A 21929-nucleotide genomic window follows, 5' to 3' on the forward strand; every position below is an offset into this window, starting at 1 on the left:
TCTTACACATGAAAAAGTTCATAAACAAGTGGGAACCACTGGTTGGAATTGACCAAGTCCTTGTTTATGTTCCCTAAATGCCAAATTCTATTAAAATATTGTTCAACTGGCAAAACAATCTAAAGAAAATCTGACTTATCTCTTTAACTATCTTATGTGAGGGTTGACAGACATAATTTTTAAAGAAAAAGTGACCACAAATGCCAAACTTTTTAGATTCTTTTTTTTTCTTTTATTTGCTCCTGCAGCTTCTTAACAGCCATGAGAGCTCTCTGATCCTTTCAAATGCAACTTTAACATTTAATATGTTATAGAGTTGTTTCAGTTATTCCAAAACAGTGTTAATTAACCAAACTAGGTGTTTGTCATCAGAAGAACCACTAATTTTCAAATCTTGTGATGTTTTTCTTTATATTTTTATGTATTTCTAAATGTGTATTTATTGGAGCACCTGGGTGGCTGAGTTGGTTAAGCATTCGACTCTTAGTTTTAGCTCAAGTTATGATCTCATGGTTTATGAGTTCAAGCCCTTCATCAGGCTCTGCATTGGCAGTGTGGAGCTTGCTCTGGATTTTCTCTTCCTCCCTCTGCTCCTCCCCCCCTCAAAATAAATAAATAGACTTAAAAAAATAAAACATTTATTTTTTTTATTTTGAGAGAGAGAGATCACAAGTTGGGGAGGGGCAGAGAGAGAGGGAGACAGAGAATCCCAAGCAGGCTCCACGCTGTCAGCACAGAGCCTGATGTGGGGTTTGATCTCATGAATAATGAGATCATAACCTGAGCCAAACCAAGAGTCGGAGGCATAACCAACTGAGCCACTGAGTGCCCCTTATTTTTATTTTTTAAATAAACTTTTTTTTGAAATTTTAGATCTACAGAAAAATGGAAAGGTAGAACAGAGTTCCCATGCAGCCTTCACTGTTTTCCCTGTTATTAACAATGTACGTTAGTACAGTGCAGTTTTTAAAAGTGAAGAGACAGGTGTATAGAAAACAAACAAGACTACAGCATGGGAGTCACAAGTGCTCAGTGTCTTGTGATGGGTATTTTGTAACTTGAGACATATACAGGGCAGAGGATATAGCCATAAGAGATCCAACCCATACCAGGATGAAGACGAGGACGAAAGCAGCTAAAAGACCACAGATGGCATTGATATAAGTGTTGGCACAAGCCAACTTGGCCATGCCCATGTGCTCACAGTTTTATGAGCAATAACGTGGGCATCACAAAAAGGCAGACAGTGAATTAGGTAGACAGTGTGCATATGACTGCACTCAGGGAAATACCCATTCTAATTCCTGACATCCAGACTGTCAGGATGGTGGTACAGTGCAGTGATGCACAGATGGCCACATGGTGGTCAAAGGCCATTGCCAGCAGTACTGCAGACACATTCCTGTGTATGAGAAACATCTGGCCCACACAGGCTCCAAAGCCAACCTCATGAACATTAAACCAGAATGTACCCAGCCAGGAATGTAGAGAGGGCCAGATACATGGCCAGAAAAAATATAAGATTCAAGAGGATTCTGTCTATCCATATCATTATCTGAGATGTTACATTGAAAATAAGAGCCAAAATGTAAATGCAACAGAAGGGAAAGGAAATCCAGGCATGGACAGTCTCAAGCCCTGGGATGCCTAAAAGAACAAAGTGCAGATGATGGAGCATGGCTACATTTTTATGGGGCATTCTGGAATTGGCTGAAATAGGAGGAGATATGATTCATTCCTAGAAAGAATTAAAAAAAGCATAATGCTTTCAAATGCTTAGTTCATATTTTAGTAGAGTGCAAGAGAAGGCAGTGATATTGTTTCTTGTCTATTAAAGAAAGGAAAATTCCTGACACTGAACACAGTTTGAATCTAAGAAACCAAAGTTTTATGACAACTAATAGCATAGCCAATGCCAGGAAATGATAAAATATCCTCTGAAGTTCTGAACTAAAATAATCTGTATTCTGGTACTTTCTGTTGAGCGAAGATTGATATCTGGATTCATATAAAATGTAAGGACTTCCCCAAATGAGCATGTTAAGGACAAAGCCAACAAATCATTAAGACAGAGAAAGACCGATGTGGGTCCCCAAGCATAGCCACACTAACATAAAGAAACATCATATGCCAAGTAACTTAAGTATGTTGCATTTGATACTAATGTTCATGTGAATTCCAATTCAAAAATCACCTCGAAAATCAACAGGTATCCTCATGAAATTACCCAACAAACATTCATAGATAAACACCATCAAACAAATCTTAAACTGAAATAGATACAGGAAGGTTTAACTAGTAAAAACCAGTCTCAGAGCCAAAATATTTCTTATGACAGCGATGTACATCCCTTTGTTCCTGGGCGATGAAAGAGCATAAGGAAACAAGGAGGACTTCAGGTTCTTCCCTGTTTCCTATATCTAAGGAGAACATCTAAGAAAGACAGTGCTCAGAGGAGGTGAAAGAAAGATTTGAGGGAGGTACTGATCATGGAAATAGCTCTTCCAGTCAGGGTGAGGTCATACATTCTTTGTCTTTACCCCAAGCACTATCCATAAGGACAAGGATATTTTCTGATAAGGAAAGTTTTTTAACACAGAAAATCAGACATAGTGAGAAAAGACAAGAAACCTGGAGAGTGAGGATAAAACAGACTAAGGACATGGGAACATGGAGATGAGTAGAAAGCAGAGAATAAATGAAGCCAAGGGCTGATATTTTTTAAAGCAAAAATTAACAAGCTTCTGTAAGGACTGATTAAGAAGAAGGAAAAAAAAATGAAAGGGAAAGGGAGAAAGACAGAAGATGGTTTCTCCATGTCAGGAATGAAGCAGGGTATATCACTCTAGATACTACAGACATTGACAGTTCCATAAAAACGAAAATGACCATGTAGATCAAATGGACCGATTCCTCAAACTCTACAAATTGCCACATCTTATTAATATGAAATAGATCATTTAAATAGCCCTAGAACTATCAAGTCTCATTTTTGACCTGTGCCTCCTCTTAATTAGCCAGAGTGAAATCCTGAGCAAAAATGATAGCATCACATATGGTCTGCAGACCAGACTATATATTGCAGTATACTAATGGTATCACTATACTATTAGCAATAGGATCTTTGCTGTGAAACCTAGTTCTGAGTGCATACTTACTACGGTCACTATGATTCCAATGGTCTTGGTAGGAGTTCTTTAGAGAACAAAGCTTGAGTCAGTAAAATTCCATGGAGTAAAATCCGAGGAAGGAGGAGTGGGGTACAAGGGAAAGATGAAGGGAAGGAGGAAAGTCACTTTGAGGGTTTGTTCTCTAGTGTGTGGTTGTTCAGTGCAACTGATCTTGTAGTGACCTTCAAACACCCCTACACTGACTAGTGACATTTTGCTTCTCCAGATATTAATGTTGGTTCAGGACCAATGTCTTATAATCACCCAAGATTCTCGCTATTTCTCTTCCCAGTGCACAGTCTTGATAATAAATGATCACATGTCCCTTTCAGGAAGACTAGTGTATAGTCAGCTGCTCAGCAGGATCCTTCTTCAAGGGGAGATAGCCCACTTCAGTGGGCTCCAGGCTTCAGAGCTGTCTCAAGATTCAAATCAGGAAGAACAGTTTGACAGAAAAAATTCCTGACATCATTCCTACTTGCAGAACTTTTCCTGGTTTCCTAGGTTTTCCTCAGGAATATATTTCTCACAGCCATGATGAGGAGAGTGTTTTCTAGGCCCTCCAGGATAGACTTAGGGGCTGACTGAGCAGGTATGCATGATAAATAAACTCTAACATTCTGTGTTCCTGGAAGTCTTTGGGAACTTTTTTTTATGGTATTTTTCAGAGAAAGTCTGGCATTTCCATCCATTTTACTGAGGACCATCTTTGAGAACAGGTTTTAGTCAATCATCTAACTGTTGGAGCCACTCCCAAATACATTGAATCCAGAATCTCTATTTAATATTCTCATATTACAATTCAGCCTCATACTGTGTCACATTTCTTCTACTCAGATCTAGTACTCAGAGTTCAGTACCACACATGATCCCCAGGCTTCTATCTGTATAAAGTGGCAAAATCTTGCAATTCTTTTGGTTAGTATATTTTATTCCTGGAACCTGCTGGCATTTGAGTCCAGTTATAGACCTAGAATTGTACTTTCCCACACAGTAGACACTAGCCATATATGATTATTGAACATCGGACATGTGGCAAATTCAACTGATGGGATGAATTTTAATATTTACTTTAATATAAATATAAAATATTTTTCAATTCAACATAATTTCTTATGTTGCATATTATTTTAGCCATTGATTATTTAGTGCAAAAAATAGTACAAAAAGATTAGTACAAAAAAAGATGTGCTTCAAGTGTTAAATACTGGATTAAGAAGACTTACTTTGATAATTTCAATGATATCAAATATTTAATTGATAGGTATATTGATTTTATGTTTAAATAATTTTTGAATAATATTAGGTTAGATTACATATTCTATTGAATTAATTTTACTTTTTTTTAGCTTTCATAACATAGTTAATAGAAAAATTACATAGGTGACCCACATTTTATTCTTATTAAACACCATTATTCTCAGAAACTGTAAGAAGTGGTGGGAACTTTTCATGGCTAAGATTAGGAATCCATTTCAAGTCAGCTACCTCAGGGGAGGATATTACATTTATTTTGGACAGAGGGAGACTATCTAACTGAGACAAGAGAATAAGAGCCACTTCTAACGGTAAAAGGGGGGTTGGCAGGATTCAGGATTTGCTTCATTGGAGTCTACCCACATAACATCATTCCAATTTTTGGAGTTCTATTTCTTTCCAATAAACGACCTCGTAGAAGATGATTTTCTTTTTTTAGCATAGTCAAAAATGCTTTATTTCCTTACCTGGACTTTCAGCTGGGTATTAAAGCCCTGAGTTCATTGTTGTCTTTATCCAACTTCTCTGGCTTATTTATCATACAAAAAAATCAAGTCTCTAATGTCCTCATTCTTATTATTAAAATCTTTGGCAGAAATACTTGGACACTCAAAAAGGTTTGCCTCCTTTAAGCCCTTGGTTACGGAGAATAATAATATACATAACAGTTTCATCACTGCATTCTACAAATGACCAATGTCTCTTTTGCCAATAGCAGCAGGGGCCTTGCTATCCCTAAGGCTCATTAGATAAGGAACTAATTCCAAATTCCATCCTTAAGAATTTGTTATCCAGGAACCACTTTTGGTATCTATATTTATGTCAACTAAGGTTCAGAACTACTAAGAGTATGAAGAATAAAGAATTTATTATAGGAGTTAGCTGCGGAGGGGAAGAGCCAAAATGACGGAACAGCATGGAAGCTTTTTGTGTGTCTCACATCCATGAAATACAGCCAGACCAACACTAAACCATCCGACACACCTAGAAAACTGATTGGAGGATTAACACAACTATATGCACAACCTGAACCACAAAATTCAGCAGGTACACGGCGCGGAGAGCTGAAATTGGGGAGCGAGAAGCTGTGAAAGGTAGGGAACTGCTTTTGCCTGTGGAGAGAGGACAGAGACTGGGGAGGAAGGGAGAGTATGGGAAAAGTACCCCTCCCCAAAAGCAGCTGGAGAGAAAGTGGAAAACTCGAAACAGCTGCAGGTACTAAACTAAAAAGGGAGAAAGGAGAGGGTTTAAATTCCATTAAGACTGTAAACAAGGGGAACGCAAAGGCTGCAACTCCGCAGCTCGATACCTGGTGGTGCTCTGGTGGGAAAGACGAATCCCCAGGAACAGAGTGGGGCCTGGGAGGTTCTTGGGCCACATGAAGAAAAGCGGTTCCACTGCTGGAAGGACACTTGAGACTGTTGAAGCCACCTGGTGCCAGCAGACCTTGGAAGGCAGCCGCATTCGCTGGTGCTGGGGCAAGGTTGCTAAGGGTAAAGCCTGGTGCCAGATGTGTGTTGTGATTTTCCATAATCCCTGAAACGCTGCAGCTACTCTGTCTCGTGAACTTTTTCTGGGGCGGGCTGGCACCTGGCCACAGTCTCAGGGCACCGGCAACAACAGGGTCCAGTGGGCATTCCTGGGTGCACTCAATATTCAGCCATTTCTCATTTGGCCATTGCTCGGTGAGGCCCTCCCGCAGAGGGGCAGAACAGGTCAAAGCTGCAGTCCTTTAGAAGTAAGGGGCTGGGGAAAATAGCCGCGTCTGAGACAAAACTTGGGAGAGAGGTATTGCCTTGGGCCTGGTCACAGAGAGTGAAAAAGCGGGGAGTGGACAAGAGTTGAAGACAGAGGACTGTGCGCGATTGATGATCCGGGAGAACAGACCGGGTACCTGGGAGGCGCCATTTTCACCATTCCTGTGCATGCGCATATGCACCAATGAGCGCTGCAACAATCCATCCCAGTAGGCTAGCAGCGCCATCTAGTGGAGAGTGGAGCTGTTACACTGAGCCCCACCCAACTAGGCCATCTTTGCTCTTCAAGTACACAAGACTCACCGCCGGCTTAATTTATGGACTATAAAGAGCTACATAGACTGACTTCTAGGAGAAAACGAAGCAACTTCAGTCCTACTTCAATCTGTTAGCAGGTTCATCTATTCAATTTTCTTTCTTTTTTCTTTTTCTCTTTTACAATTCTTTTCTTTTTCTTGAATACAGAAAGAGAAAAAATTCATTTTTATTTTCAATTTTTATTAAAAATATCTTTCTTTAATTTTAATTACTATATTTTTTACTTTTGAGTAAATTTTTTTCAAATTATAGTTTACTTCCATCATTTTATTTTAGCCTACTTCAGTATATTCACCTTTCAAATTTTCAAACAGTTTCCTTTTTTCTTTCTTTTTCTTATTTCTCTTTTTAGTTTCTTTCCTTTTTCTTGAATGCAGAAAGAGAAAAAGTTCACTTTACTTTCAATTTCTATTAAAATATTTTTATTTAATTTTTATTACTATATTTTTTGCTTTTATGCAAATTTGCTCAAATTCTATTTTACCTCCATCATTTTATTTTAGTCTACTACAATGTATTCACTTTTTCAAATTTTCAAACGATTTCTTTTTTCTTTTTTTCTTTCTTCTTTTTTGTTTCTTTTCTTTTTTCTTAAATACAGAAAATTTAAAAAATCACATTTATTTTTAATTTTTATTAAAAATATGTTTCTTTAATTTTTTTTACTATATTCTTTACTTTTGTGTATATTTTTTCAAATTCTATTTTACCCCATCTCATTTTAGTCTACTTCAGTGTATTCATTTTTTCAAATTCTCAAACGATTTCCTCCCCCCCCCTTTTTTTCTCTAATCTGTCAAAACACTTTCAACACTCAGACCAAAACACACCTAGGATCTAGCATCATCTATTCGATTTGTGTGTGTGTGTGTGTGTGTCTTTAATTTTTAATTTTAATACTTTTTTTAATTTTATTTTTTAATTTCAATTTTTCTACCTCATTAATTCCTTTTCTCCCTTCAAAATGACAAAATGAAGGAATTCACCCCAAAAGAAAGAGCACAAAGAAATGACAGCCAGGGATTTAACCAACACAGATACAAGCAAGATGTCTGAACCAGAATTTAGAATCACGATAATAAGAATACTAGCTGGAGTCGAAAACAGATTAGAATCCCTTTCTGCAGAGATAAAAGATGTAAAAAATAGCCAGCATGAAATTAAAAATGCTATAACTGAGCTGCAATCACAGATGGATGCAGCGGCGGCAAGGATGGATGAGGCAGAACAGAGAATTAGCGATATAGAGGACAAACTTATACAGAATGATGAAGCAGAAAAAAAAGAGGGAGATGAAGGCAAAAGAGCACAATTTAAGAATTAGAGAAATCAGTGACTCATTCAAAAGGAACAACATCAGAATCATAGGGGTCCCAGAAGAGGAAGAGAGAGGAATAGGGGCAGAAGGGTTATGTGAGCAAATCATAGCAGAAAACTTTCCTAACCTGGGGAAAGACACAGACATCAAAATCCAGGAAGCATAGAGGACTCCCATTAGATTCAACAAAACGGACCATCAACAAGGCATATCATAGTCAAATTCACAAAATACTCAGGCAAGGAGAGAATCCTGAAAGCAGCAAGGGAAAAAAAGTCCTTAACCTACAAGGGAAGACAGATCAGGTTTGCAGCAGACCCGTCCACAGAAACTTGGCAGGCCAGAAGGGAGTGGCAGGATATACTCAGTGTGCTGAATCAGAAAAATATGCAGCCAAGAATTCTTTATCCAGCAAGACTGTCATTCAGAATAGGAGAGATAAAAAATTTCACAGACAAACAAAAATTAAAGGAGTTCTGACCACTATACTAGCCCTGCAAGAAATTTTAAGGGGGACTTTCTGAGGGGAGAAAAGATGAAAAAAATATAAAAAATAAATAAATACCAAAAGCAACAAAAGATTAGAAAGGACCAGAGAACACCACCAGAAACTGCAATTCTACAAGCATCATAATGACAATAAATTCCTATCTTTCAGTACTCACTCTAAACGTCAATGGACTCCATGCTCCAATCAAAAGACAAAGGGTAACAGAATGGATAAGAAAACAAGGTACATCTGTATGCTGTTTACAAGAGACCCACTTTAGACCTAAAGAGACCTTCAGATTGAAAATAAGGGGATGGAGAACCATCTATCGTGCTAATGGTCAACAAAAGAAAGCTGGAGTAGCCATACTTATATCAGACAATCTAGACTTTAAAATAAATACTGTATCAAGAGATGCAAAAGGGCATTATATCATACTCAAGGGGTCTATCCACCTAACAATTGTAAACATTTATGTGCCAAATGTGAGAGCACGCAAATATATAAATCAATTAATCACAAACATAAAGAAACTAATTGATAATAATACCATAATAGTAGGAGACTTCAACACCCCACTCACAGCAATGGACAGATCATCTAATCAAAAAATCAACAAGAAAACAATGGCTTTGAATGACACACTGGACCAGATGGACTTAACAGGTATATTCAGAACATTTCATCCTAAAGCAGAAGAATATCCATTTTTCTCCAGTGCACACATGGAATGTTCTCCAGAATAGACCCTATACTGGGACAAACATAAACACTACCAAAACCGAATCAGGAAGAAATAGAAAATTTGAACAGACCTATAACCAGTAAGGAAATCAAATTAATAATCAAAAATCTGCCAGAAGACAAAAGTCCAGGGCCAGATGGCTTTCCAGGGGAATTCTACCAAACATTTAAGGAAAAGTTAACACCTATTCTCTTGAAAATGTTCCAAAAAATAGAAATGGAAGGAAAACTTTCAAACTCTTTCTATGAAGCCAGCATTACCTTGATTCCAAAACCAGAGAGAGACCCCACTAAAAAGGAGAACTATAGACCAATTTTCCTGATGAACATGGATGCAAAAACCTTCAGCAAGATATTAGCCAACCGGATCCAACAATACATTAAAAAAATTATTCACCACAACCAAGCGGGATTTATACCTGGGATGCAGGGCTGGTTCAATATCCACAAAACAATTAATGTGATTCATCACATCAATAAAAGAAAGGACAAGAACCATATGATCTGCTCAATAGATGCAGAGAAAGCATTTGACAAAATACAGCATCCTTTCTTCATAAAAACCCTCAAGAAAGTAGGGATAGAAGGAGCATACTTCGAGATCATAAAAGCCATATATGAACGACCCAACGCTAATATCATCCTCAATAGGGAAAAACTGAGAGCTTTCCCCCCTAAGGTCAGGAACAAGATAGGGATGTCCACTCTCACCACTGTTATTCAACATTGTTTTGGAAGTCTTAGCGTCTGCAATCAGACAACACAAAGAAATAAAAGGCATCCAAATTGGCCAGGAGAAGGTCAAACTTTCACTCTTCACAGATGACATGACACTCTATATGGAAAACCCAAAAGCTTCCACCAAAAAACTGCTAGAACTGATTCATGAATTCAGCACAGTTTCAGGATATAAAATCAATGCACAGAAATCGGTTGGATTCCTATACACCAACAATAAAGCAACAGAAAGAGAAATTAAGGAATCGATCCCATTTACAGTTGCACAAAAAAACATAAAATACCTAGGAATAAATCTAACCAAAGAGGTGAAAAATCTATACACTGAAGACTATAGAAAGCTTATGAAAGAAATTGAAGAAGACACAAAGAAATGGAAAAAGATTCCATGCTCCTGGAAACTAAGAACAAATATTGTTAAAATGTCGATACTACCCAAAGCAATCTACATATTCAATACAATCCCTATCAAAGTAACATGAGCATTCTTCACAGAGCTAGAACAAATAATCCTAAAATTGTATGGAAACAGAAAAGACCCTGCATAGCCAAAACAATCTTGAAAAGAAAACCAAAGCAGGAGGCATCACAATCCCAGACTTCAAGCTATACTACAAAGCTGTAATCATCCAGAGACTATGGTACTGGCACAAGAACAGACACTCAGATCAGTGGAATGGAATAGAGAACCCAGAAATGGACCCACAAACATATGGCCAACTAATCTGTGATAAATCAGGAAAGAATATCCAATGGAATAAAGACAGTCTCTTCAGCAAGTGGTGCTAGGAAAACTGGACAGAAACATGCAGAAAAATGAACCTGGACCAATTTCTTACACCATACACAAAAATAAACTCAAAATGGATGAAAGACCTAAATGTAAGACAGGAATCCATCAAAATCCTCGAGGAGAAAGCAGGCAAAAACCTCTTTGATCTTGGCCACAGCAACTTCTTACTCAACACATCTCTGGAGGCAAGGGAAACAAAAGCAAAGATCAACTAGTGGGACCTCATTAAAATAAAAAGCTTCTGCACAGCGAAGGAAAAAATCAGCAAAACTAAAAGGCAACTGACAGAATCAGAGAAGATATTTGCAAATGACATATCAGATAAAGGGTTAGTATCCAAAATCTGTAAAGAACTTATCAAACTCAACACCCAAAAAACAAAGAATCCAGTGAAGAAATGGGTAAAAGACATGAATAGACACTTCTCCAAGGAAGACACCCAGATGGCCAACCGACACATGAAAAAATGCTCAACATCACTCATCATCAGGGAAATAGAAATAAAACCACAATGAGATACCACCTCACACCTGTCAGAATGGCTCACATTAACAACTCAGCCAATGACAGATGTTGGCGAGGATGCTGAGAAAGAGGATCTCTTTTGCATTGTTGGTGGCAATGCAAGCTGGCAGCCACTCTGGAAAACTGTATGGAGGTCCCTCAAAAAACTAAAAATAGAACTACCCTACGACCCAGCAATTGCACTACTAGGCATTTATCCACGGGATACAGGTGTGCTGTTTCGAAGGGACACATGCACCCCCATGTTTTTAGAGCACTATCAACAATATCCAAAGTATGGAAAGAGCCCAATGTCCATCAATAGATGAATGGATAAAGAAAATGTATATATAAAATGGAGTATTACTCGGCTATCAAAGGTATAAAATCTTGCCATTTGCAACTACGTGGATGGAACTGGAGGGTATTATGCTAAGTGAAATTAGTCAGAGAAAGACAAAAATCATATGACTTCACTCATATGAGGATTGAAGAGACAAAATAGATGAACATAAGGGAAGGGAAACAAAAATAATATAAAAACAGGGAGGGGGACAAAACAGAAGAGACTCATAAATGTGGAGAACAAACTGAGGGTTGCTGGAAGGATTATGGGAGCGGGGATGGGCTAAATGGGTAAGGGGCATTAAGGAATCTACTCCTGAAATCATTGTTTCACTATATGGTAACTAATTTGGATGTAAATTTTAAAAAATAAAAAATAATAAATAAATATAGGAGTTAGATGCAATTGTGGGAGTAGCTAGGGGGAAAAATAGATCCCAAAACAAATTTTCTAGTCAGATTAGGCCTGCATGAATAGGTGATGTTTGCAGAAGACTAGGTACTTTCAGGGATGCCTGGGTGGCCCAGTTGGTTGAGCGTCCAACTTTGGCTCAGGTCATGATCTCACAGTCTGTGAGTTTGAGCCCCACATCTGGCTCTGTGCTGACAGCTCAGAGCCTGGAGCCTGCTTGGGATTCTGTGTGTCTCTCTCTCTGCCCCTCCCTCCCCCGCTCACACTCTGTCTCTCTATCAAAAAATGAATAAACGTTGAAAAGAAATGAAAAAAAAAAAGACTAGATACTTTCAGCTTCTGGGATGGAATCATAAAGGAGTGAGTGTTGAAATTTAAGGTAGATGGTTTGTTATTCCTGGCTACTGCCTCTGTGTGCACAAGTAGAATACCCGGTGGTAGATTTGTGATGGCTGTTGGTCAGCAGGTCAGTAGGCATGGAGAGCTGTGCATGAAGCTGAGGGATACGGGGAGAAATTAGAATCCTCTAGTATCGCTGTGTTTCTATCACTGCCTGAAAACAATATTGAGCCACAGAAAATAATGGCTGCTGTTTCACATTTGCTCCCACGGCTTATGCATTTCTTATGTGACCAACTCTCAACCGGAAACTTACAGGGAAGAGAATTCTGGGAAACAGAGTGCTAACAGGGTAGTCACAGAACAGTCACAGATGTACATTTTATCATCTGTGCTTATCCAAATGAGGAGCATAATTAAGTCTCAGTTAAGATTTCAAGGAATTAATAACACATTGTTAAATTGATTGATAGTAAATGAACCAAGGAATAAGTGAACTCAAAATTCCATCAGGATATTTTTAACTATAGCAAAATGACAGCATTTCATTTTATTGTTCTACAAATTAGCTTAAAGAACAAATGAAGAGTGAGAAAAGTACAGGAGGATAATCAGCTTTAAAAGTCATTAAAATGTAGTTCTCTAGTGATGACTGACACTGATTCAAGAACAAACAGCAAACCAACTATATAAATGAAAAGCAAACTCTTGTACAAATTGAAATTTAATATGAAGAAAGAAAAAAATGCAAATCAGTTCTGAAGTGATGAGTTCTTAAGTCAATTATGTTATTAAACAGATTAGAAATAGAAACAGAAAGGTGTTTAATATTCTTACACCTTACATCAAAATAAATTGCAAGTAGATTAGAATTAAAAGTAAGACTTAATAAACACACACACACACCAATAACAATATAGATGTTGGGATGTCTATATATAATAAAGCTGTGCATAAGCCCTATGTTTCAAAGGGATAAAATGCTGTGTTATAGATAATATTATCAGTATTGAGTTCATTTAAAAATTTAATCTGTGATATGAAAATAAGGTATTAATTATAAAGGGTTTGTAGAAAGGTGTTAATATGTCAGGTGTAATCAAAAACTCATGCTATGATATTTTTAAGAAGCTGGGCAGAAAACTGGGAGAGGGCACAAAGAAATCACAGTAAATAACCACAATAAAAATAAACAAGTGACCTGTTCCATCAGTAACCTACTATCTGACAGTCCTCTTTGTAAGTGTAGAACCACTGGGAAATTTTCAAATATGCACAAAGACAATTCATAAAGATGTCACAACATCAATTTGGAATTAAAAATAACTAAAATATTACATACATTCAAATTATGAAAAGATAAAATGCAAATGACAGATTCAAATACGTTTAAAAAGGAATATTGTATCCCATATATATCAACACAAACAGATCTCTAAATTTAATATTAAGTGAAAAAATTGCCTATGAAATGATACAGTATATTACCATTTACATGAATTAAAAAATTATAATCCCAACCCCCACAGAGAAAACTGAATTTAAAATGATTTGTTTAGACTCTAAGAAAGACAAAAAGGCATGTGGTGATCATTCCTGTCTCTGAGGATAAGAAAAAAATGGGAAGTGGTTTGGGGTACGAGTCATATTTCATTTCAACTTAACTGTCTCATGTGTTTGATTAAGAATAACATTAAAGATAAATAAGTCTCAGTAATAATAGTTTTTAATTTCATGTTGTGGGAACAAAGGTATTAGTTATGTTTCCTTGTCTTACTTTTGTTGAACTGAGGTAAAAATAGAGAACTTAAAAACAGGGGAGAAAAGAGCACTTAGCAAATGTAATGATGGGAAGTGTCATTGCTTGGACTGTTCATTCTCACACAAAGTGAAATAATGAAAACAGTTCTTGCTTCCACAATAGGAATTAGTCCTTGAACCTGAAACATTTTGAAGATTATTCAAATCATAGAATCAATAACGGGCCCAGATCACATCCCCTGGAATATCATCTTGTGGCACTAAATGTACACAGAGAAACATCTCTGGAAAGAACACACATTTTCCTTGCTAGACCAAAATATTTGGTAAACAAAGGCAAGAGTATCTACTTTTTAGCAAAGACACAGAGCACTCGTTCTCGTATCTGTTTGGTCCTTACACCATAAATGATGGGGTTGAGTGACGGTGGGATAACCAAATAGAGGTTGGCAACAAGAATGTGAATGTAGCGTGGTATATTGTGTCCAAATCGGTGAGTGAGGAAGGAGAACACTGAGGGGATATAGAAAACACAGATGACCCCAACGTGAGAGCCACATGTGCTTAGGGCTTTTAACCGAGCATCGTGTGATGGGAGGCGGAAGACAGCTCGGAGTATGTAAACGTACGAGATGCCAATAAGGACCAGGTTCAGAAGAAAGAGAGACACCACAAAGAGCCCATAGATGGCATTGACACGGATGTTACCACAGGACAGTTTTGCAATGCCCATGTGTTCACAGTAGGAATGAGCTATTACACGAGCCTGACAAAAGGGTAGGCGGTAGATGAGATAGATCATGGGAAGTGTAAACAGAACTGGACGAATCACAATGCATATGCTGATGCCCACCAGCACCTGGGATGTCAAGATGGTCTCATAGTGGAGTGGAGCACAGATCGCCACATAACGGTCAAAGGCCATGGCTACCAGGACCTCGGCCTCCATGCCAGTGAAGGCATGGATCAAAAACATCTGGGCTACACAAGCCCCAAAGTTAATCTCATGAGCATCAAACCAGAAGATACCCAGCATGCGGGGCACAGAGGTTGTGGAAAGAGCCAAATCGATAGTTGAAAGGAGGGCCAGAAAGTAGAACATGGGCTCTCTCCGCAGGATCTGCTCCATCTTGATGACTAGCAAAATGGTGGCATTGCCCAGCAAAGCCACAAGATAAACAGAGCAGAAAGGCAGGGAGATCCAGGCATGGGCTCCTTCCAGCCCTGGGATTCCAATGAGGAAGAATGTATCTGGGTGAAAAATGCTCCTGTTGGGATAAAACATCCTTCCCAGTGACAGAGAAGGAGTTGCCATCCTGGAAGGAGGGAAAAAGAAGCTTGAATAAGATGTGGTTATGAAAATGATTAGCTTAGTGTTTCAATAGGTAATGAAAATGAAAAAGGTTGCTATTTGAAAGGGCTTGTTAATATATATCTTTTATTATAAGCTGAGCCATACTCATTTAATGGGCCAGTCTCAAAGAATTTATTACTCGTTTTTGTTTAACACATGAGGCTTATCAGCAAAGTTATGAGACACAGAACTTGATATTAAATACGGAATAATTTTGTATGCCCTGTATCTTTTGTAAAGCTCTCATCTGAAGAGGGGCAGATGAAAAATCAAGGATGCACACATGGAAATGCAGATATAATCCAAAAGGAGATAGGCCAGCTAGAAAGTAGAATGGCAGGCACAGATGTACAAGACACTTCTGTAATTGGGAAGTGCAGAAATTATCTAATGATTCATGTGTCACTTCTGGACATAGAGAAAATGCCAAGATCCAGCCAAATATCCTGTCGAAAAGAGAGAAACACAATATCAGAAGTACACATTATCACAATCAAAAGCACAGACACTCTGGGATGCCTTCCCAGGAGCACACACAGGCTGGGTCATATACCTCTACACTTGAAACATCCCACAAAGAAAGATAATGATAAACCTTATGTTTATTTTCATTCATGTTCTTATTTTCCCAAGACCATCCCATTTCATAGCCCACTGCATTTTAGAGTGTTCAGGGAATGGTGGTTTCTAGTGGTATTTGAAAGCTTCTTCATTTACCCTCCACCCCACACCAGTTCCTCTGGGAAAGCCTGCTGATTTCACCACTGCTAAGGAACTAGTGTGTACTGAGTGCACTCCTTTTGCCTAACTGGGGATGTGAGTAAAAGACTGCCTGGAAGGCTTCAGGTGGCATGCACCTGAAGAAGGCATTTTTGAGCAGCACAGAACTGTCTGGAACAACAAAGTCTGGTTGGAGAGACAACTGCCTTCTGTGATTGTGTAAAGGACACAGGGAAGGGTGCTTTTGCAATGCCTTCAAAACAATGAAGAAGCACCTAATCACTTATAAGCTCAAATAATGAAATAAAGGAATGTTCTCTGGGTCTCCACCTTGAGGCAGAGTGATTCAAGATCAGGATGAAGTAGCACAGACTCCATTTTTTATCCTTTATATAGCTCCATATTTCTTGGGGAAACATAGCCAGGTAAAAAAATAAAATAAATGCTATATCCATTCTAGGATTAGAGGGGTGCGTGTGTCTGTGTGTCTGTGTGTGCGTGAGAATGAGAGAAACAGAGAGGGAGGGAGAGAGGGAGAGAAGAGTTGTGTTTTTTAACACAATTTGTGTTTTTTATTTTGTGTTTATTTGTGTTTTTTAAGGACTGAAACTCCAGGTAACAGCCACCATCCAGTAGCAGGATGCTGGCCAAGAACAAGCCTTTTAATACCCTGATGCCTACCTTGGGTTTAACTCTGAAAATAGACTCTAAGTAGTATGCTACCGCTCACCTCAGGTATTCGCCGTGCTACAGAAGTCTATTTCATTCATTCCCTATAACCCATGGCAGAAACAGAAATTATACTTTATCAACCAACTGTATGCTCATTTCATAGATGGATTTTAAAAGACTTGGATCTTCCTAGATGTTTGTAAGGAAACCTATTCTCCATTTAAAAGCTGCAAGATCAAACTGGCAACATTAACAAAACAACAAACAAAAAAAAAACTACAATGAAAAAAATAAAATTTTCAGTAAAAAAAAAAAGTGCAAGGTTTTTCTCCATTAGATTCAGAAATTGGACCACATGATGCATATCCTATCATATTAGGCCAGCAGTTGTCAGCCACAGTTGACCATATCTGTTTCACTTGACTGCAGTACATACCCAAATCAAAAGAAAACTCATCTTTGATGCTTCATTCCTCCACAGGAATAGAGATACAAGGCAAATATCAAGCAGCACAGCTCTATTTGCCTTTTTTGAAAAAATACATCCAAGGAGAGTCATTGTATATTAAGGCTTTAGCTGCTTCTAATTTTAGAAAAATGAGTTAACTCCATTTTCTACTATAAATTGTGCCCAGGGATCGAATCCTCTGAGATTGCTGGCAAAACTCCTAGACTATGATTTAGATCAACAGAAGCCTAAGGGAAAAAAATGGCATAGATAGGAATTTATAGAAAGAAAATTACACATGTGGGGCAAAACCCCACAAATATTATCATTTATATATGACATAAAGATAGATACATTCCATCTCCCTCTAAGTAATATTTTGCAGCCTAATTCTATGGATTGTTGTTTACTAGATAAAATAGTACTTAATCCATATTCTAAGCTCAAACATAATAACCTGGCATAGGAGACTCATTTTCAACCTGAGCTTTCACTATCCCCATGCACTGGCCTGACCATGTGTTCTAGGTTCGTTGAATCCTTAGCTATGGGGATTGACATCTCTGAGGTTTTGGTCCCACTGTCCTTTGTTCATGACCGATCTCCTCAGTCTTCCCCCTTGACAATTTTTCATATCTATCTCACAAAGGCCATAGGGATAAGTGGTAAAAATATCCAATCCTGGAGTTGGTCTGATTCAGTTCAGATACTGGATTTCTCAGTAGATTTCCTTCTCATATGGTTTGGAAGCACTTGTACAATGTTGTGAGATATTAAGTCCTCTTTATACATATAGTGGAGTGAAGATATCTGTACCTAGGTTTTTCATTATAGGAAATATTTGATTACTAGCTCAATTACAAGTGTCCATTCAAATTTTATTTTTCATCTTCAGTTATCTATAAAGACATTTTGAGAGAAACAAAAACTGACAGACTTCATTGCCAGCCAGGCTGTACAACAAGAAATGTTAAAGGATTACTAGCAGCTGATGGGAAATGGCAGAAGTTTTTAAATGGCTGTAAATGAAGAAATAAGGATCATTGGACATATGGAATAATTATATTATCTATTTCAAATATAAAATGAGCTTTGCACACAAAAATATTTCTTTAATTTTTTTAATGTTTATTTATTTTTAAGAGAGAGAGAGAGAGCATGAGTGGGGGAGAGACAGAGAGAGAGGAAGACACGATCTGAAGCAGGCTCCAGGCTCTGAGCTGTCGGCACAGAGCCTGACGCGGGGCTCAAACTCACAAACCATGAGATCATGACCTAAGCCAAAGTCGGGCACTCAACCGACTAAGCCACCCAGGCGCCCCAAAAATATTTTTATTATATGGCTTTGATGATTGCAAAAACAAAATAGGTACTTAAGTGGACAGAAGAGTATATTCACTCAAAGATATTGTACTTCCATTAAAATAAAAGTGCATTAGGAATCTACACATAATGTACATACTTTTGTTTATAAATGTACATGAAATATATAAAATAATATATAATTTCAGTGAATAAGTCAAAAATACAGAAAAACGTATTTTGAAATAGCATCACAGTGTCAAAATGTTTTAGGGTCATTGCAATACAGATACCATCAATTCCTCTCATTCTACCATGTGGAGTTTAAAATGTTTAATGATCATACAACAATTTAACAATGAAAACTATCATAAATGAATATTAACTGAAAAAATGACTTCACTCAGATCTATTGTCAAATAGGATATACTATAAAAATAGGTTTCCCATGCTTTTAAAAAATAATGTGACAGTTTCTATTAACAAGATGGCAGCCTATGTAACTATTGTCATTCCTCCCACCCCCGAAACCTTTAGATATGTTAAAATTGATGTTAAAACTAAGTGGTTTTTATATATACCTTCCAAATCAATAGGAACAGTTGTTAAAGGACAAGAATAAGCAGCCTAGCGTATACCTGCAAACGCAAGACGTAGTTATATTTCAAAGACAGGGTTGGGGGTGGGGGGACGTGAATGTTTCTCTGTCTTGAGATTTTCAGAAAAGCCAGAGGCAAAAAGCAACAAAAAGCAAATTCCTAAAGAATTAGGTGGAGTTTCACAGTAGTGTCTCCACTACACAAAACTCTTACCCTAGTTGGGTTTTACAGTGGATGCTACAGGGTGTCATCCTTAACCCATTTTCAGATCTGAAGTTCTCAATCACCAAACCACTGTAATGTGTGCCTCTTTGCTTCTTCTCTTGCCTAATGGACCTTCTTCACCTAAGATCAAATCCTCCTCCCAGAGAGCCCCAAAAATGACTGGTTGGTAAAGTAGCATAAAGCTTGCCCGATTCACCCCAATCAGGACAACTATGAAGGGCCATTCCAGCTCCAAAGACTCCTGTATAAATATCTGGCTGAAAGGGGTACCTGGATGGCTCAGTTGGTTAAGCATCTGACTTCAACTCAGGTCATGATCTCACAGTCGGTGGGTTCAAGCCCCACATTGGGCTCTGGGCTGACAGCTCAGAGCCTGGAGCCTGCTTCAGATTCTCTCTCTCTCTCTCTCTCTCTCTCTCTCTCTCTCTCTCTGTCTCCCTCCACTCACATACTCTTTCTGCCTCTCAAAAATAAATAAACACTAAAAAAAATTAAACGTCTGGCTGACACTTTCGTTGCCATTTCATTAAAAATCATTTTCTCCCTCTCTTTTCATCCATCTCACCCAGGTGCTGATCTTGGGAGCAAAGCTGTATTAGTTTTCTAATGCTGCTCTGATACATTACCATAAATGGAGTGCCTTAAATCAACATAAATTTATCATCTTGCAGTTCAGTTTGTTAGAAAGCTGATGCATACATATCTCACTGAGCTAAAATAAAGTGTTCAGCAAGTCTGCATTCTTTTCTAGAGACACTAAAGGAGAATATGTTTAGTTGCCTTTTCCAGCTTCCGTAGGCTGTCCACATTCCTTAATTCATGGCTCTCTTACCCATTTTCAGAGCCAATATAATGACAGCTTAAGTCTTACACATGTGATATTGCTCTTACTTTGCTTTAATTGAATAAATGCACCCTGATGTTTATAGCAGCATTATCAACAATAGCCAAATTATGGGAAGAGTCCAAATGTCCATCAACTAATGAATGGATAAAGAAGATGTGGTATATATATATATATATATATATATATATATATATATATATACAGACACACACACAATGGAGTATTACTTGGCAATTAAAAAGGAATGAAATCTTGTCATTTGCAAAGACATAGATGGAGCTAGAATGTATTATGCTAAGCAAAATAAGTCAGTCAGAGAACGACAAATGACATACAATTTCACTCAAATGTGGAATTAAAAAAATAGAACAGATGAACATAGAGGGGGGGGAAAGAGGAGAGAGGCAAACCATAAAACAGACTCTCCACTATAGAGAACAAAGAGATAATCACTAGAAAGGAGGTGGGTGGGGGGATAGGTTAAATAGGTGATGGGTATTAAGGAGGGCATTTGTTGTCATGAGCACTGGCTATTTTATGTAAGTGATGAATCACTAAATCCTATACCTGAAACTAATATTATACTCTATGTTAATGAACTGGGATTTAAACAATAACTTGGAAAAAAGAAATGTGTAAATAAGTATGCAATTGAGTCATCATGTTTCCTTCTCTGACTCTGTCTTCTATTTCTATTATTGTCTGCCTTCAAGGACTCATGATAACACTGGCTCCACCTTGATAGTCCAGGACGATCTCCCTATCTTAAACAACCTTAATCCCATGTACAACTTTAGTTCCTCTTTGCCATGAAACTTAACATATTCACAAATTCTGAAGATTAGAATGAGGACATCTTTAAGGGGGCATTATTCTGACTTCATGAAATTTTCCATCTCAGGATGTGGTTTCTAAGAAATCCAACCTGCAAATACTGCTTATCCAGGGTCTTTGAAGAGCCTACCAAGAAATCACATTGGCAAAGAAAAACTCACAGTAAATAGTACCAAATGTCCAAAGATTAGTAACAACATTTTTTAAAAAAAGCTAACAAGATAGTGTGAAATAAAATAAAAAATAAACCACTTCAGGGATGCCTTGATGACTCAGAGAGTTGAGCATCTGAATCTTGATTTCAGCTCAGGTCATGATCTCAGGGTCATGGGATCGAGTCCCATATTGGGCTCTGTGCTGAGCATTGAGCCTATTTAAGATTCCCTCTCTGCTCCTCTCCCCCCACTTGTACATGAGACCTCTCTCTCTCTCTGTCTCAAAAAAAAAAAAAAAATCAAATCAACCACTTCAGGGATTTAAAATATATATGAAGTTAGGAACCTTAAAGAGATAAGAGAGAGAGGGTCACCCTGGTGCCTTAGTCAATTAAGCATTCGACTCTTGATTTTGGCTCAGGTCATAATCTGGTTTGTGAGTTCAAGCCCCATATCGATGCAGAGCCTGCTTGGGATTCTCTCTCTCTCTCTCTCTCTCTCTCTCTCTCTCTCTCTCTCCTCTCTTTTTGCCCCTCTCTCAGTTGCTTTCTCACTCTCTCTCTTCCCCTCAAAGTAAATAAATAAAATTTAAGAAAAAAGAGATGAGACAGGAGAGAGAATTATAATCATGAAGAAAGCACAGGTTTTGTTGTTATTATCAAAAAGATCAAACATAGGAAATCTAAGTGTTGAAAATGGTGATATTAAGGAACTAAAAATAGAATGGAAATTGCTGAAAATAAAAACTTGGAGTTTTAAGAGTAGATGGATATATTTTTAGGTCCATAGTAAAATAAATAAATGATGGAAGGAAAGAAAAGTTAAAA

At 37.8% G+C, this 21929-nt stretch overlaps 1 protein-coding gene and 1 pseudogene across 1 annotated transcript; both read right to left on the reverse strand.

The window, feature by feature from the left end:
- Positions 1-1029: 1029 nt before the first annotated feature.
- LOC113593734 (olfactory receptor 52J3-like) lies at positions 1030-2081 on the reverse strand (annotated as a pseudogene).
- A 12175-nt stretch (positions 2082-14256) lies between these two features.
- On the reverse strand, positions 14257-15261 carry LOC106966129 (olfactory receptor 52J3-like). The gene has a single exon (XM_015062201.3). The coding sequence runs from the start codon at positions 15259-15261 to the stop codon at positions 14293-14295; it is 969 nt and encodes a 322-aa protein (XP_014917687.3). The 3' UTR covers positions 14257-14292.
- Positions 15262-21929: the final 6668 nt, after the last annotated feature.

This window comes from Acinonyx jubatus, chromosome D1 (assembly GCF_027475565.1).
Source record: "Acinonyx jubatus isolate Ajub_Pintada_27869175 chromosome D1, VMU_Ajub_asm_v1.0, whole genome shotgun sequence".
In the NCBI taxonomy this organism is placed as follows: Eukaryota; Metazoa; Chordata; class Mammalia; order Carnivora; family Felidae; genus Acinonyx; species Acinonyx jubatus.

Coding starts and splice junctions, on each gene's coding strand:
- LOC106966129 (XM_015062201.3), bottom strand. CDS start 15,261: ATGGCAACTCCTTCTCTGTCACTGGGAAGGATGTTTTATCCCAACAGG.